The sequence below is a fragment of the Chinchilla lanigera genome, unplaced genomic scaffold (genome assembly GCF_000276665.1).
Source record: "Chinchilla lanigera isolate Chin_1 unplaced genomic scaffold, ChiLan1.0 scaffold00030, whole genome shotgun sequence".
Classification (NCBI taxonomy): Eukaryota; Metazoa; Chordata; class Mammalia; order Rodentia; family Chinchillidae; genus Chinchilla; species Chinchilla lanigera.
In genome coordinates this window covers 2,132,252-2,147,472 of record NW_004955431.1, presented here as the reverse complement: position 1 = coordinate 2,147,472, position 15,221 = coordinate 2,132,252, and the positions used below count along the sequence as shown (strand labels likewise).

General features: G+C 42.8%; 1 protein-coding gene across 14 annotated transcripts in view; it reads left to right on the top strand.

Annotated features, from left to right (window-relative positions):
- Window positions 1–15,221, top strand: part of Rcbtb2 (regulator of chromosome condensation (RCC1) and BTB (POZ) domain containing protein 2) — a 47,583-nt gene that overhangs the window by 22,750 nt on the left and 9,612 nt on the right. For all 14 annotated transcript variants that reach the window (XM_013515738.1, XM_005387567.2, XM_005387565.1 and 11 more), the window contains 4 exons: window positions 6,303–6,493; window positions 7,162–7,288; window positions 9,338–9,477; window positions 12,345–12,475. In XM_013515738.1, coding sequence (XP_013371192.1) covers window positions 6,303–6,493; window positions 7,162–7,288; window positions 9,338–9,477; window positions 12,345–12,475 — 589 coding nt within the window. The remainder of the gene's footprint in view (window positions 1–6,302; window positions 6,494–7,161; window positions 7,289–9,337; window positions 9,478–12,344; window positions 12,476–15,221) is intronic.

Genomic DNA, 15,221 nt, shown 5'->3' with positions numbered 1-15,221 from the left:
ATATTTTTCTATTAGAATACGTAACAAAAGAGCCAACTTATTTTCAGCCTCCTCAGTTTTCATTTACATATTTTGAATTCAATGAATTTTATTTAACTTAGGCTGAATAAGCTTTCAAACACTATTTTAAAAAATCTTAGCCCTTGGACCCCTTAAGAATTATGGAAAAGGGGAGTTAATGGAGACAAGAACCAGTACAGGCCGACACCTGCAGCCCTATCATTTGCTTTTCTTGTCGAAGTATTCCTAGCTACCTAGTAAGGGGAAAAGGGACAGTTTGGAGGCTTTGAGTAACTACAGAAATGCCCCTGAGGACTGCCAGTCCACCAAAGGGGGACACTTAGTATTTAGCCTGAACAACAGAGTGTTAAAGGATAAATAAAGGTAATGTGTAAATAAAAACCATACATTTATGTGAATATTTACCACTTCTGATGCTGCATCCATATTTACCAAAAAGTGCTCACACAATCTGCTGTCATTCCCTTCCAGCGGCTTGCTCACGGTTCCCTGCAGTCCAGAGTGATGGCACAAGTTCTTCTGGCTTTGGTTCACAGGAGGACAAATTGTGAGGCATTGAGGTGGAAGCAGAAGGAGGCAGAGAAACAGGGAACAGAAGTGCCTGGAGTGCCGAGTTGTTTATGTAGACCTTGAGATTATTTGGGGCCTGTGTTTTTAAACTGCAGGGTTTTTGAGGTTATAAGTGTAGAAAAGAGCGGGCTGTGTTCTTGCTGTTGTCCACATAAACATTATTTTGGCTGTAAAACTCATGGGCAGATGTTTTCAGTGTCCTGTTCCTGATTGTGTCAGTTTCCAAGGCTCGGCCTTTAGGTGGTGATGTGTGAGCCGGCGCAAAGCTACTCCTTGGTCTCAGATTCCATTTGTGCTAGGACTTGTTCTGCACGCTCCACCCTTCCCAGTGACCACACTTCACAGACAGGTTGTGACTTCTTTCTCAGGAAGCTCCCTTCAGACTCTTCTGGAGCCTGTGGCAGGGAAGCCTGCCTAATTAGCAACAAGATTAAATTTGGGGCGGTGCGGGGGAGAGGTTTTAGGACTTAGGTGCCAGTTCCCCAAAGTGATAAGAAAAGATCTTCCTACACTAGATTCTTTACCCAAACAACCCAAGAAAACCTTTTAAAATCTTTCCAAGAGAAGTATATTTATAAAGAAAAACACTAGTATTTGTCAGTAATTTATATTTACATAAAAATAATTTTAAAAAGTAACATGATTGTCTTATCTCTAACTTAGTCCTTCCTAATATTTCTGAAGTTTCATTACTGTACTTTGGTATTTGATTGACTGGCATTTGTGCCTTTGTTCTTACAGTTCCATAAAAGCATATTTTAATTAAATTGATGTAAAACTAGTTTTGCTTTGAGTTTTTAAGAATTCTGGGACTTCTTGAGGCAATCTGTAATACTTTGGGCTCTTACTATACCGGGCCTGGGAATCACTGCTCGGGATGTTTTAATTATTGCTATTTCTTCTCCATGCTTTTCCCTTACAAATTACTTCTTGCCCCTCCTGCTCTTCTCTGATTTTGCATCCTGTCTCACTCTCTGCCGGTTCACTTGTGGTATTTCACAGCCATTAAGCTCTGTGGTTGTCACAGATCATTTTCATCTAGGTGACACAAAACCCTTTTACCAAGCACATGGAGTCATTCTTTCCCATTGAGATTGGCTGTAACATAAAGAGTATGAACTACACTGTACATTCTGACAGGAAAGGAAGTCAGTTTATAGTCATTGCTTACTTGCATGTAAGTCTGGAAAAGTCCACCTTCAAAACTTGCTTCTTGGTGTGAAATCTAATTTAAAAGCTGATGACTCAAGGTAAGTCAAGGTTCCTTGGCAGTTGCTTGGGTCCCACCCCGTACCTGAAGGCTCCTTCTAAACTTTCTCCACTCCCATTCTTGCGGAAGCTGCTGTGGCATTCCCGCCCTTGCCTCGCTCCTGACTTCCCTCTGGAGGCAGGTGCGCCAGGTAAACGTCAGAGACCATCGTAGGCCGCAGTATGTCTACCTGTCCTCACCCCCCTGCTCTGCCTGCCCCAGCCCTGCTGAGTCACCAGGTGCTGTGGTGGGTGACAAAGGCTGCACCCCTTCATGGAGGCTTGTGGCAAACACTTTCAGAAGGGAATGTAAGAATTGAATTATCTTGATTTTCCATGTTGAGTAGTTTTACACAGAACGTTGTAGTATTCTAGTCAGTGACACTTTTCGTAAACTATTATTAATGAAAAGGGTGTCTTTCATTTTAAGCGGTCTCCCAAGTACACAGACATTATTCAAAAATTCTACAAATCCTAGCCTAGTAGGTCTTTGCAGTAGTGCTTAAATAGAAGTGAGCAAGAGCAGTTAACTAATGTTTACCTAAAGATCACTGGGCTGTTCTAACCTCCCCTCCCCACCAGGAGCATGACATGGCTTTTATCACGGAGGTGGTTAAAACGTCCAAGGCCTTTTTCCCTTTTATTATCTGTTTACCTCCCAGTGTATTGAGCCTGTTCTTACTGTCAAACCAGCTCTGCTCCCACCTCCCCTGGCACTGCTGGGCTGGGGTTTTCTCCCCTGCCTTTCTTGTGGTTGTGGGGATGGAAGCTAGGGTCTTGTGCATGCTAGGCGGTGCTCTACCACCGAGCCACACCCCCAGCCCTGGGCTGGGTATTTCTCAGACTCGCATGCCACGGTTTTTGGCATCTCTCCTTCCTCTGCAGTGGTGTGCAGGCTGGCCTGATTCCTTCTAGGTGATACGATTTGGAGCTGATGGTGCCCTGCTGCGGCCTCCCTCCCCGAGCCTCTGAGGCTGGTCTTTCTCAGACTGTTGTCAGGTTAATCCTCGCAGAACACCATTTTACTTCCCCCCACGGCTCTGCTCACAGAACTGTTTCCCACTTGTCGTAACTTCTCAGCAAGACTGAACTTTGCTGTTGGATTTGAGGCCCTCCAGTTCCTGGCAAGTCTCATGGCTCCCTTCCTTTACCCTCCTCTTAGGTACTTAGTGGTACACCTCCTTCCAGCCTTGCTGTTTCTGCCCTCTGCTTACATATTGGCTCGTGCATTTCTCTCTCCCCTATTGGCTCTTCGTCCATCCTGGCTAGTGCAAAATAATCTGCAGGGCTCAGTAAGCGCCCTTTACTGTAAATGTGCCCAGGGGCCTTCCCTCACTCTCCGGAACACTAACAGGCTGGGCCATGATGATGTACTTTGCAAACTGCTTGCCATGCCACAGCTGTGTGACTCCCTTCAGCTAAATTATGAGCTCCTTGGGGGAGGCTCTGGAGTTTTGCAACAGCTGTCAAACACTTTTAGGCACAGAAAGAAACTGTTTCTATTGCTCAACTCTGCTGGGGCTTTATTTCAGTTCCCCTACACCACAGGCCTGTGAGATGGTGGCTGTCTTGTATCCTGGACCCCTCTTTCTTTTCCCTTTAAAAACGATGATCAAACTGATTATGAGAATAGAAGTAACTTGGTTTCTGCAAACTGTTGTTGCCTCAGAGCATGTCTTCCCACCACGCCAGCGGCCTGAGAGAATCGTGTTGCTGTCCTCACTTTCAGGTCTGATGTGGGAGACTTGCCAGGAAAATATAGGGGAGCAGTGGATGTACTTTTCTTTGAAAAAACGAATTTCTTTCACTTCCTTCTCCCATTTTGTTTATTTGTTGAAAAGGATGTGCTTGTTGGGAAGCCAAGTGCCGTAGTGTCCACCATTTTCCCATCAGGCAAAGCTCTTTTGCAGAACACTAGATTAGAGTTTGTTCTAGTTGACTGAGCTGGTCATGGTTATGTCAGAAACAGTTTCTTTTTGGGAATTATAATTTATCAAATCTGAATTTATCATTCAAAATGTAGTCTCTACCATAATGGAAGTGTTGTCACTAAAAATGTTTAGTAGTAGAATTAAACAAAAATTATAGGAGGCCATTATTTTGGCCTAAGCTGCACTGGGCCCCAAGAAATGAAGCTAAAAAGTCAGAGTGGAATGACTCATGCTGCTTTGGTTACTTTTCTGTCATTACTGGGACAAAATACCCGACACCCAAAATTAAGGAAGGAAAGGTTTATTTAGCTCACAGTTTGTGGAGGTTTCAGTCCATACTCGGCTGGCTCCAAGGCAGAGTGGCACATAACAGAGGGCTACAGTTCATGGGGGTCGGGGATAGCAAAAGCAACAAAAACAAAAAGGGAGGAGCAGCAGAGAGCAAGCCTCTTTCCCTCCCTTATATGTAAACTACCCGCCTCAGGGTGGGGGTAGCGCGCACACCCATAATCCCAGCGTTGGACCATGGATCAATCATAAACTGTAGAAGCCTGCCCTATGACTGTATGAGGCTTCGAGGGGACATGCAGACACAAACCATAACACATGCTAAATATCACTTTACTAATCTGACCCAAGAAATCAAGATCAGAGTGATAACAGACAAATGGTCTCAACTGCCCAGTTTCAATCAGCATGATAATGTAGCTCCCTGTCTTTAATCTTCACGCAGAAGAGGTTAACTGACATAACCCAATGCTGAGCCAGCAGTTATTTTCTCACTATTTTGTCTCCCCGCCCCTTCCTTATGAGGAAAGTAACTTTGAAATGACCAGTCCACTTGATGTTTTTGTTTTTTATGTCTGCTTTCTTCTGCCCTTCTTTTCTCAGCCCGTTGGCTGTGAAAATAGAATAAGTGTACACTTACTCTATTTTGTGGAATGAAATGTTACCCAGTTGTAGAACTGAAAAGAATAAAGCCAATTAGTCATTAAACTAAACTGTTTTAATTTTATCCTTTGATAGTAATAAGAATACTAAGAAACCTCAGTTGTGATGGTTTTATTCATATATCGTTGTACTTGGCACTTAGCATTCTATCATTTAATTCTCTGAGTCCTAAACTGAGATAACATTGAAACTGAGGTTCCCAGAGGCTAAGTCACATTCACACAGCCCTGTGGCTAGAGTGTGGCTGGGATTTAAACCTAGCACTGTGTGACTCCAGACACAAGACTCTGCCGTGGTTCAACGTAGCTTCTTTTCCTCTAGTATTCATGGGTTTTCAAAAGCTGAAAGCCGTCATCTCATAAGCCAGTGAAATCACATGGACCACGCATGAAAACAATTCTGTACCAGCCCGTGCGAGTTATGTCATATGCTGAGCATCTTCCCCCTTGGTTGGGAAGCACCAGAGTTATGGAGGCGGTGGAGGATAGACACTGCCAGCCTTCAGCTGTGGAGTCTTGCGCACCCGTCAGGTGCTCTGCGTTGTGGAATCCAGTTAGCCAATGAAATGACTCACAAATTGCATTTAGGAAGACACTGTTGTGTGCTCAGATAGCAAAAAATAAGCTCATGAGCTGGCCTGCGAGCAGCTTGTAATCTTACTGACTAGTTGAACCTCACTGTAAAAGCTGTCATGGGCTAGCTGGGGCGTGTGAATGAGGGGTGGGTGAGAGGCCTCTTACCTTGAGCCTTAACAAGTGGTTAAGGTTTGTAAGGCAGAGAGAGAGGACACATTCCCACGTAAGCTCTGTAACCAGGAGACACAGGGGCCAGCGAGTGCATCTGTTTGTCCAAACGGACATGTGACTCGGGAAGGTGGCACTGAAAGGCAGCCAAGTTCTGGAAGGCCTGCAGACACTGTTCGGACTTTGTCCAGTGGGAAGCCACTGCAGGTTTGAAAGTCCTGGTGACAGTGGTGTCTCAGGAAGACTGCTGACTGCAGCGTGGTGCAGTTTTGGTCTGAAGAGCAAGTCTGAGGCTAGGATACTTGGGAGGCTGTTAGTGGCCAGATAGGTAGGCTGTTAGTGGCCTAACATAGGTAAAGAGTTTTTATTTGATGACAGGAATGGAACCCAGGGCTTCAGACATGCTAATTAAGCACACACTTCTCTGCTGAGCTATATTCCCGGCCCAAAGAGATGAAGATGTGATTAAAAGAGTTATTGATCCTGGATCAAGATGGTCCACATCTTTATTACCTACATCAGTAATGTTTTAAGAACAAAAACGTTAAGTCATCTCTTTTTCTTTTTGATGTGTACATGACCAGGTTGTATTTGAATTTAAAAACAAAATGGTGCATATTTTTATAGGCCTACTGACTAAAGTGGCATAGTGAATTACAGGTGCCATTGAAGTATGGCTGTAATGTTTGGCACCTGAAATTTAGGACTTGAGGTGTTTAAGTGCTGCTTTGTTGTCTGTTTGGAGGTGGCCCAAATCAGTTAAACCTAGGGGAAGAAGAAACCACTTCATTTCTTCTACTGCTCACTGTGTTTCTGTGCTCTTTGCTTGTGAATTTAGGATCATAGAGATCGCAGCCTGTCACTCCGCACACACGTCCGCCGCCAAGACCCAGGGCGGGCACGTGTACATGTGGGGCCAGTGCCGGGGCCAGTCGGTGGTCCTCCCTCACCTCACCCACTTCTCCTGCACCGACGACGTGTTTGCCTGCTTTGCCACGCCTGCTGTCACCTGGCGCTTCCTCTCTGTGGGTGAGCCGGTCCCCGTTCATTTGCTGCACAACCTGAAAACTAGGAAGAAAGCTTGGTGTTTTTGTTTTTGTATTGTGACTTCATTATGTACAAAACCATGATTTATTTCCTAGTGATGGGCCCCTGTGAAAAGGAACTAGGTTGATTAAATTTCTTAAAAGCATCACTACTAGATTAAAAGTACTTCTATTTGCCTACAGCTTGGTTTTCTTTCTTTTTCTTCTTTTTTCTTCTTTTTCTGGGATAGGATCTCTCCATATAGGCCAGGCTGGCCTTGAACTCGATACTTCTGCTGAGGCACGAAGTGCTGAGATGACAAGCGTGTGACACCATGCTTGGCTGTTTTGACTGGTTTTTAATTTTACTGGGAAGCTACATTTTTAAAAAAATTTTAGCTGGTATATTTACTAAGCATTTTAAGATTTAATTTTAAATTAGTGAGGTAACTGGGGACATTTTTTGTTCCTTGGCCAAATTTATAGATAGACGTGTGAGGTTTTTATCATTTATGGATTTCAGAAATGTGAATTCAAATTTAGGAAAACAAAAGCATTGCTCAGTTGGTCAGTAATTTTAGGGATTGGCATTTGCAGAGCAGCAAAGACCAGGCCCATTTGGGCCTTCCTGGTCATCAGCTGAGGCTAGCGCTTGTGTTGCTTCTCTCTTAGAACCTGATGACCACCTCACTGTGGCTGAGTCGCTGAAGAGGGAATTTGACAACCCGGACACTGCAGACCTGAAGTTTCTGGTTGATGGAAAATATATTTATGCGCATAAAGTCCTTCTCAAAATTAGGTAAGGAGTCATTTATTTGGGGAATTAAGATGGATCTGTTTATTTCCATAGCATCTGAGGAACTGTGCTAGGCACATTGGTACTTAAGAAAAAATGCAAGGTGCCTTTTGCCCTTCTGAGTGCCCAGCGCGGCAGGAGGAAACGTATGATAGGGCAACAAGAAACCATGCAGATCAGGTGCAGCAGGTGTGGGTGTGTGCCCAAGGAATCAACCCTGTTGGCATTCTTTAGAGGGCTTAAAAATTACTCTGTCCACTATGACACTGGAGACCAACCAGTGACCAACCACACTCCCATGGTGCTGTGCTGTGTGCTTTGACACGAATAACCTCCCCTGCCTGATAAATAATCTCAGCCCATGGTAAGTACTCTCCTCAGTCAGCTGTGGGATAGTTAACCTTATAAAAGAAAATCAAGCTTTTCAAGACCAACAAGGTGTTGGTGAGGCTACACAAAGATTTTTTTATATTAAACTTGTTGATGTTTATTTTATGAGCAGTGAGTTACATCCGTTTCAAGGGTGCTGCTTGCTAAGTTTTGTCGTATGTACACACCTGCGAAAGCACTGACCTAAACATTTCCGTTGCCCATCAAAACTCCCTTATCCCCAACCTGTGCAGCCAGTGAATAACCTTTTATCCCTATAGGTTGATTAGTATTTTCTAGAAGTTTGTATAAATGAAATGATACAATATGTGCCTGGCTTTTTTCTCTCAGCATAATGATGTTGAAATTCATTATATTGTGAAACAGATATTTGAATTGATTTCAGTGAATCACAAATCTAATACATTATTTCAGCCTCAGGTTCCCTTTTGGTAAGGTCAGGCTGTTGCATCTGTTCACCCACTGTAGTACGTAAACCCTCATGAAGGAAGAGGGCAGATTCGTTTGCTGAAACAAAGTACTACACGTGTGGCTTAAACAACAGACATTTATTCTTTCACAGTTCTGGAGGCCAGAAGTCTAAGATCAAGTGCTAGCAGAATGATTTTCTTCTGAAAGCTGGGAGAACTGTTCTGTGGCACTCTCTGGGCTTTCAGTGATTTGTGACAGTCTGGCATTTCTAGGCCTGTGGCTGCTTATTAACTCATCACATGATGCTCCCCTGTGCGTGTCTAAGTCCAGATCTCTCAGCGTAAGGACACCAGTCATACTGGATTAGGACTGACTATAATGACTTCATCTTCATTTGATTACCTATTTAAAGACCCTGTCTTCAAATAAGGCCGAATTCTTAAACATTGGAGGTTAGGACTCCAACATATTTTTAGGAGATAAAATTCAGCCCATAATTGAAGAGACAAAATGACTCAGAATTATAAAAATAAACCTCACTGATTTCATAAATGCTGATCAGCGGATATAACGTGAGAAGGATAGCAGGGCCCCCTTCCCTGTCACTGTCAGCTTAGCTATAGAGGCAGCTGCGCAGGCTGGCGCAGCAGCAACTTAGATTTGCAGCCTCGTTGAATAAATGATTGAAAACTTCAGCCAACAAAGAATGCAAGGAGCCAACAAGGCTGTTGTGTTGGTCAGTTTTCTGTCACTGTAACAGAACACCTGAGATAATTAACTTACAAAAGAAAGGCTTATTTATTTGGTCTACTAGCAAGTTATACTTCCAGTTTAAATGGTTTATTTTGGCTCATGGTTTTTGAGGTTCCAGCCTGTGATTGGTTGGTTCTGTTGTTTTGGGCCTGTGGAGAAGTAGCATGTCAGAATGGGAGTGCATGACGGAGCAAAACTGCTTACCTTCTGAGGGAGCAGTGGAGGAGGGAAGGGGACAGGTCCTACCCACAGTGCCTTTTGAGGCCCTCACTCCGATGACCCAAGGCCCTTCTACTAGAACCAACCTCCTAAAGGTTCCACTGCTTCCCAACAGTGTCACCTGGAGACCAAGCCTGTAACACGTGGCCTTTTGAGGGTATTTAGCATCCAAACTATAGCAGATGTGGAGGCGTCTGACTCTGAGAAAAGGGTGTGCTCCTGTGGGAGACCGACTTTGGCCCAGAGTTCGGTACCCAACTTGCTTCTTTCTCCCTTCAGGTGTGAGCATTTTCGTTCTTCGTTGGAAGACAATGAGGATGATATTGTAGAAATGAGTGAATTTTCATATCCTGTATACCGAGCCTTCCTGGAATACCTGTACACAGACAGCATCAGTCTTTCTCCTGAGGAGGCAGTAGGTAAACACCAGAAACTTTACTAAGTAATTGGCAAAATGTCAAGCTGTTGACACGGCGGTTTCTGTAGAGTAAAAGAAAGTTGCTGTGTATGTAATCAGGACCCAAACTGTGTGTGCGCGCATGTGTGTGTGTGCACGTGTGCATTGGGAAGAGTCAGCTCACTGCTTCTGGTATGGCAGAGATAAGATTTTTTAAAAAATATCAGTAATTAGGGGCTCAGAATTTAGCTCAGTGGCACAGTGCCTGCCTGGCAAGTGCAAGGTCGTGAGTTTGATTCCTGGTACTGGAAGAAAAACAAAAACAAAATAACAAAAAAAAAGTCAGTAATTGTAAAATGGTTCAGGCACAAGATGATGGTATCCAGGGCGAGAGGGTGTAGCGGTGGAGGTGTTAAAAGGAGATCAGATTCTGGATATACTTTGAAGATGCAGGTGGTGGGATCAGGTGATGGATGGGACTTGAGGTGTGAAGGGAGGGAGGAAGATTTCGCTGAGGTGTTCGGCTTGAGTAGCTGGGTTCATGCGCCACTGGTAAAGATGAGGCAGGTGGACAGCACCAGGTTTTGCTCTTGACTTTGAATAGTCAGGTACCAGCTGTAAGAAGTTTGAGCTGCTGAATAAACACCCAAGTGACTATTTCTGGTTTTGTGTAGTAGGCCCACTCCAGCATTTGTCGGACCCTGGGCAAGAGCCCAAGTGGAGGACTGTATACCATATGTCTAAAAATTTAAAGTTACATGGTGGGATTAAAAAATACAGTGAAAGTTTAAATTAAATTTTTTTATTACAGCAAAAGACATATTGTCATTAATCCCCCTCACACTGTTCCCCCTTATCTCAAAGATGCTTAGCCCATCGTTCCTGTCCCTTTCTGAGTCAGCTCTGGAAGTCCTTTTTTATGAACATCTTTAGTTGCACTCTTGTGGCTGCCTTGATGAGCTGAGTCTACTAAAAAACATTTACCTTTCATGGTCATTTTAACTTGAGGGAACAGTGAGAAGCTGTATGGTGCTAGATCCACTGAATAAAATGGGTAAGGACACGCCATGTTTTTATGAGTGTGTCTTTCTGATGGGCAGAACTTGGCAACAGTATGTACTGTATTTCTCGTCACATCTTGTAAAGACGCTCATGAAAGAAGACTTGCAGAACTGCTTCAAAAAGTAGCAGAAATGATGTGATGTGTGTTTGAAATGGGATGGGGGTGGGGGGATTAATGGTGATGTATCTTTTACCTAACAAATTTCTTAAAGTTTAAACATTTGCCATGTCTTTTGATCAAACCACATGTATGTTCAAATCTTAAGATAAAATATGTCTAGTCCTTCTTCCTTAAAAATACACCTTCATTAAGACCTGACAGGCTAGATCTGGGATTCATTTCTGTGCTAGAACACAGTGGTACAGGACAGAACTCTGGCTTCCAACTTCACTCTATATCCTGCATCCCAAGGGGTGTGCAGACACTTCAGCCTGACGTTTAAGTTCCACTCACCTCTTGCGGCAAAAGAAACATCTACATCTTGGTTTCCTCACTGTGAGGACCTCAGGTTCCCAGGAACCCAAAGTACGATGCAGAAGTAGGCCTGGGGCTTGTTAGCCCCCTGTGATGGGGCTGGGCCTGGAGGAGGTGCAGAGCCCAGGCTCGGGGGAGCGGCTCAGGGCTGGGGCCTTCACGCAGGGCTGCTGTGTAATGTGCGTCAGAAACTTGGGAAGCATTGGGGGTTACTACTGTGAATTTGGCGTTTTGAGAACTGATCCAAAACAGTTCAGTCTTTCACAAGACTCAGCATTCCAGAAAATTTCACGGTCCTTCTCCGAGCAATAGGCCTTCTTATCTTTGATAATACTTACCACGTCACAGTGGAAGCAAGTTTTCGCTCAGAGTCCACCAGTTGTATAAAACTTAGAAAAGCCATGAATACATCAAAGTTGATGAAATCCTAGCTGTCTTTCCTTCAGCTATCCTGGAAGCACCTTTGCATGAAGTATTAGTTTGCGGTGAATGTGATAATATGCTATAGGAGAAGTCAGCTAAATTTTTGATCAGGTGGCAACCCAAGATTGACAGTTGACCTCGCATGGATTCCTCTACCAAGAAAAATGGCTCAGCCAGGAGAACTCAGACACACTAATTAGGGAGAAGAAAAACAAGCAAGTAATTAAGTCTTCCAAGGAGAGCACATTAACCACACCCAGGTCTGTGTGGATATTAGAACTAGAGACTAGACCTTGGATTTGGCACTGTGGAAGCCAAAGCTATTCACGACCATGACTTCAGTGAGTGGTGGGGCTGAGATTCTGCTTGAGATAGCAGAGGAAGGACTGGGAATAAGAAAAGAGCAAATAAAAAAACAAAGAGCAAATATAGACAGCTTGCTGTAGGAATGTTGCTATAAAGAGGAACGGGGGGGTGGGCAATAGGATGCAGGCTTGCCTGTGAAAGGCGTTTCTTTTCTGTCTCTACCTGATGCTGAGGTTTGTACATGCTAAGCACACTACCGCTCAGCCACCTGCCCAGCCCTTTTTTTCTTTATAAAAATGGCCTTTGTCCCACCATGTGTGTTGATGGGAATGATCTGGAAAAGAAGATCCCACTAGTACAGGAGATAACAATATTTAAAAACACTTCTTTTTCTTCCTAGGAAAAATTATTAAGCCATTTTAACTTTGCTCCTGTTTTTCAACAGTTATTTGTGTATTTGTTCATTTTGGCTACCTTCTTAGAGAGCCAAGTCAGCACACGTCTGCTTACACAGCTCTTCACTGAGCATGACGTTCAAAAGAATGTCAGAATCATCTTTGAATGTTGAGTGAGTTTAAATCAGGGTGCTTGAAGTGCCCCCAGTAAGCACTTCTTTCCTTCAGGATTGCTCGATTTGGCTACATTTTATAGAGAAAATCGCTTGAAAAAGCTCTGCCAACAAACCATCAAGCAAGGAATCTGCGAAGAGAATGCCATTTCTCTGCTCTCAGCCGCTGTGAAATACGATGCTCAGGTAAGAAAACACCCTTCAGAGCAGCCCACTTTCTGGAACAGCAGGCGTCTGCTGCGTAATATCTTCAACCAAAATAAGCTCCAGGCGGATTGACGTTGAATGTAGAAAACCAACAAATTTAGATAAAATGTGAGAGACTGTATGGTATTAAAGTAGACATCAGAGGCAGAGACTATATAGTGGAAAGGATGGATCGATCTGATTTCAAAAGGTAAACTTTTGTGCACTGAAAACATTTTTTACAACATATTTATAATAGAACAAGTTTTCCATAATAAAAAAGAAAAAATATGAGTAATGGAAAAAATAAAAAACAAATGAATAAAACTATAATTTTTCAGCTTTCAAACTGGAGAATATATTTTTAAAAATAATATAGGCTCTGAATAATGAGTACACATTCATGCATTCTGGGATCAAATTGTTATTTTTTATGTGTATATGTGCATATGTATATATAAATAATTTGGTAAAACCTCAAGGATGCAATTATTTAACAAAGGAATTCACTTACAGAGACTTAAGTCAATCATGGTTTTGGATGAAGATTCAGCTTCATGGATATTTATTTCAGCAGTTAATAATTTTGGAAAAGAATGAAAAACAGTGTTAATAGTAAAAAATTATAAAATTATTTATAAAAGGTTAGGAATATTAAATTATACAGCTATTCAGAAATATCATTAAGCAAAAAACTGTGACTATATTTTTTTAAAAGACTAAAATTTATTATCTATAGAGAAAAGATTAAAGAATCTGGGCAATGGTTATCATTGGATAGTGGGATTATGGATGATTTTTATTTTCTGCTTTGTTTTTCTGTTTAATGAGGCGTTGTTGTGATAATAAAGAAAATCTACTTTAGAGATAAAGTTAGGAAACGGTCAGTAACGTCTCCAAATCAGTTTCCTTTTGGTATAAGGATATCCTTTCATCTGGCCAAAACCAGGGAAATTTTAGTGGAAAAAAAAGGTTATCTTTTTCCCACTTGTGTAAATAATATTATACATATTAAGAAGATGTAGAAAATACAAGAAGTATGAGGAAGAAAAATAAAGTATCAGGAAGGAAATGACTCATCAACCAGAAAACATTAAAACTTTCCTACGGCACGCCCCTCCCCCCCGGTCATGTTATGTATGTATTTCTAAATATTTGAAGTTGAAAGATTTTTTTCACTCAACATTAAGAAAAAGATCTGGCTATACAAGCATATGGGGCCCAGAGGGTGATCATTGAGGGGGGCTGTGCATTCCAGTAAGTAGTGGGGGTGGATTGCTCCAAGTCTCCAGCTGTGAAGTGCTGAAAAAGGTTTGGACTGTGAGTATATTTTTAAGATAGAGACAGTAAGATTTCCTGATTGATTAGAGGTGGGGTTGAGGAGACAAGAAAACTTCAGATAACGTCAAGGTTTTTGTCCTGAGGAACTGAAAACATGAAACTGTTTTAATGAGATAGGGAAGACGAGTAGGACCAGCATTTGAGGAGAAATAGCAGGAATTTGGTTTTGAGTGTGTTAAGTACATGATGTCTCAAACATCCACATGGACATATCTAATAAGCAGGCTGCACAAACCAGTCTGGAATTCAGAGGGACATGTACTGAAAGCTGTGGGGCTGTGCTATGAGACATGAATTTGAAGATCAAGTCCTTGGCACTCAGTATGTAGAGGTCGAGGAGCTCAGGGGACACCAGCAAAGGAGACTAAAAAGTATCGAGCAGTGGGGAAGAGAGAAACTAGGAGACGGTGTCCTGGAAGCTAGAAAAGAGCAAGTATCGATAAGGAGCACATCCTCCCCGACATCAGATGCTGTCGGTGCGTCAGCACGAACACTGAGAGTGAGGAGAACCCCATGGGGCACCGTGGCAAGCACTGGTGGGCTGAAGCCTCATTGGGTAATAAAAGCGGAGGCTTTAGAGATTGGGAACACAGACAGCTTTTTCCGGTAAGTTCACTTATAAAGAGAAATAGGTTGCAGGGGCAATTGAAGTATAACACATGTTTAATTTCTGTAAAATGAAAGAAATTGAAGCTTGTTTGCATAATAATAGGGACAGTCCAGTCAAGAACAACAAGTGGAGAAGAGGGGACAGTTACTCGAGTAGTGTCCCTGAGCAGGATTTCACAGAATCTAGTGACAGAGCAGGAGTCTGCCTTTGTGTCAGCCATGGACCATTCACCCTGGGCATCAGGAAAGGAGAGAGTTCACAGGCATCTAGCGAGGTGAGGACGATCCTTAGAGCCCATGGATCCTCTTGAGTGCTAGTCATGTTAGCATAGCTTGAGGACTAGGAGGAGGTACTGGGCCTTAAGGCCCAATAGTGTGGGTCTGACTATATGACAGTTGTATAGGAGAATGAATAAACTAGGGAAATGTGGTAGGATGACTCAGTAAAATTAAGGGCCCTATTTAAAGATGAAGCCATGCTGCTACTTTTAGCAGCATATAGACAATATTCTTTTACCCAAAAATAATGGGAGGCGGTCTTGTTTTATACGGACAGAAATTCCCTTGTGAGCAATACCACCTAAGGGCAATTTATCAAATTATTAGAATCGCAGGGATTCTGTCCAAGTCCTGTCCTTATAATAATTACAGGAAATTCCCATTTTAGAAAGTAAAAGAGGGTGGACCCAAATGACGACTTTTCAAGATCCTTTTGTTCACCCGGTAATTAGCCATTTTACTGACACTGTCCAGATCTCTAAGACTGCAAAATGTCAAGCCACCTACCTCCATCCAT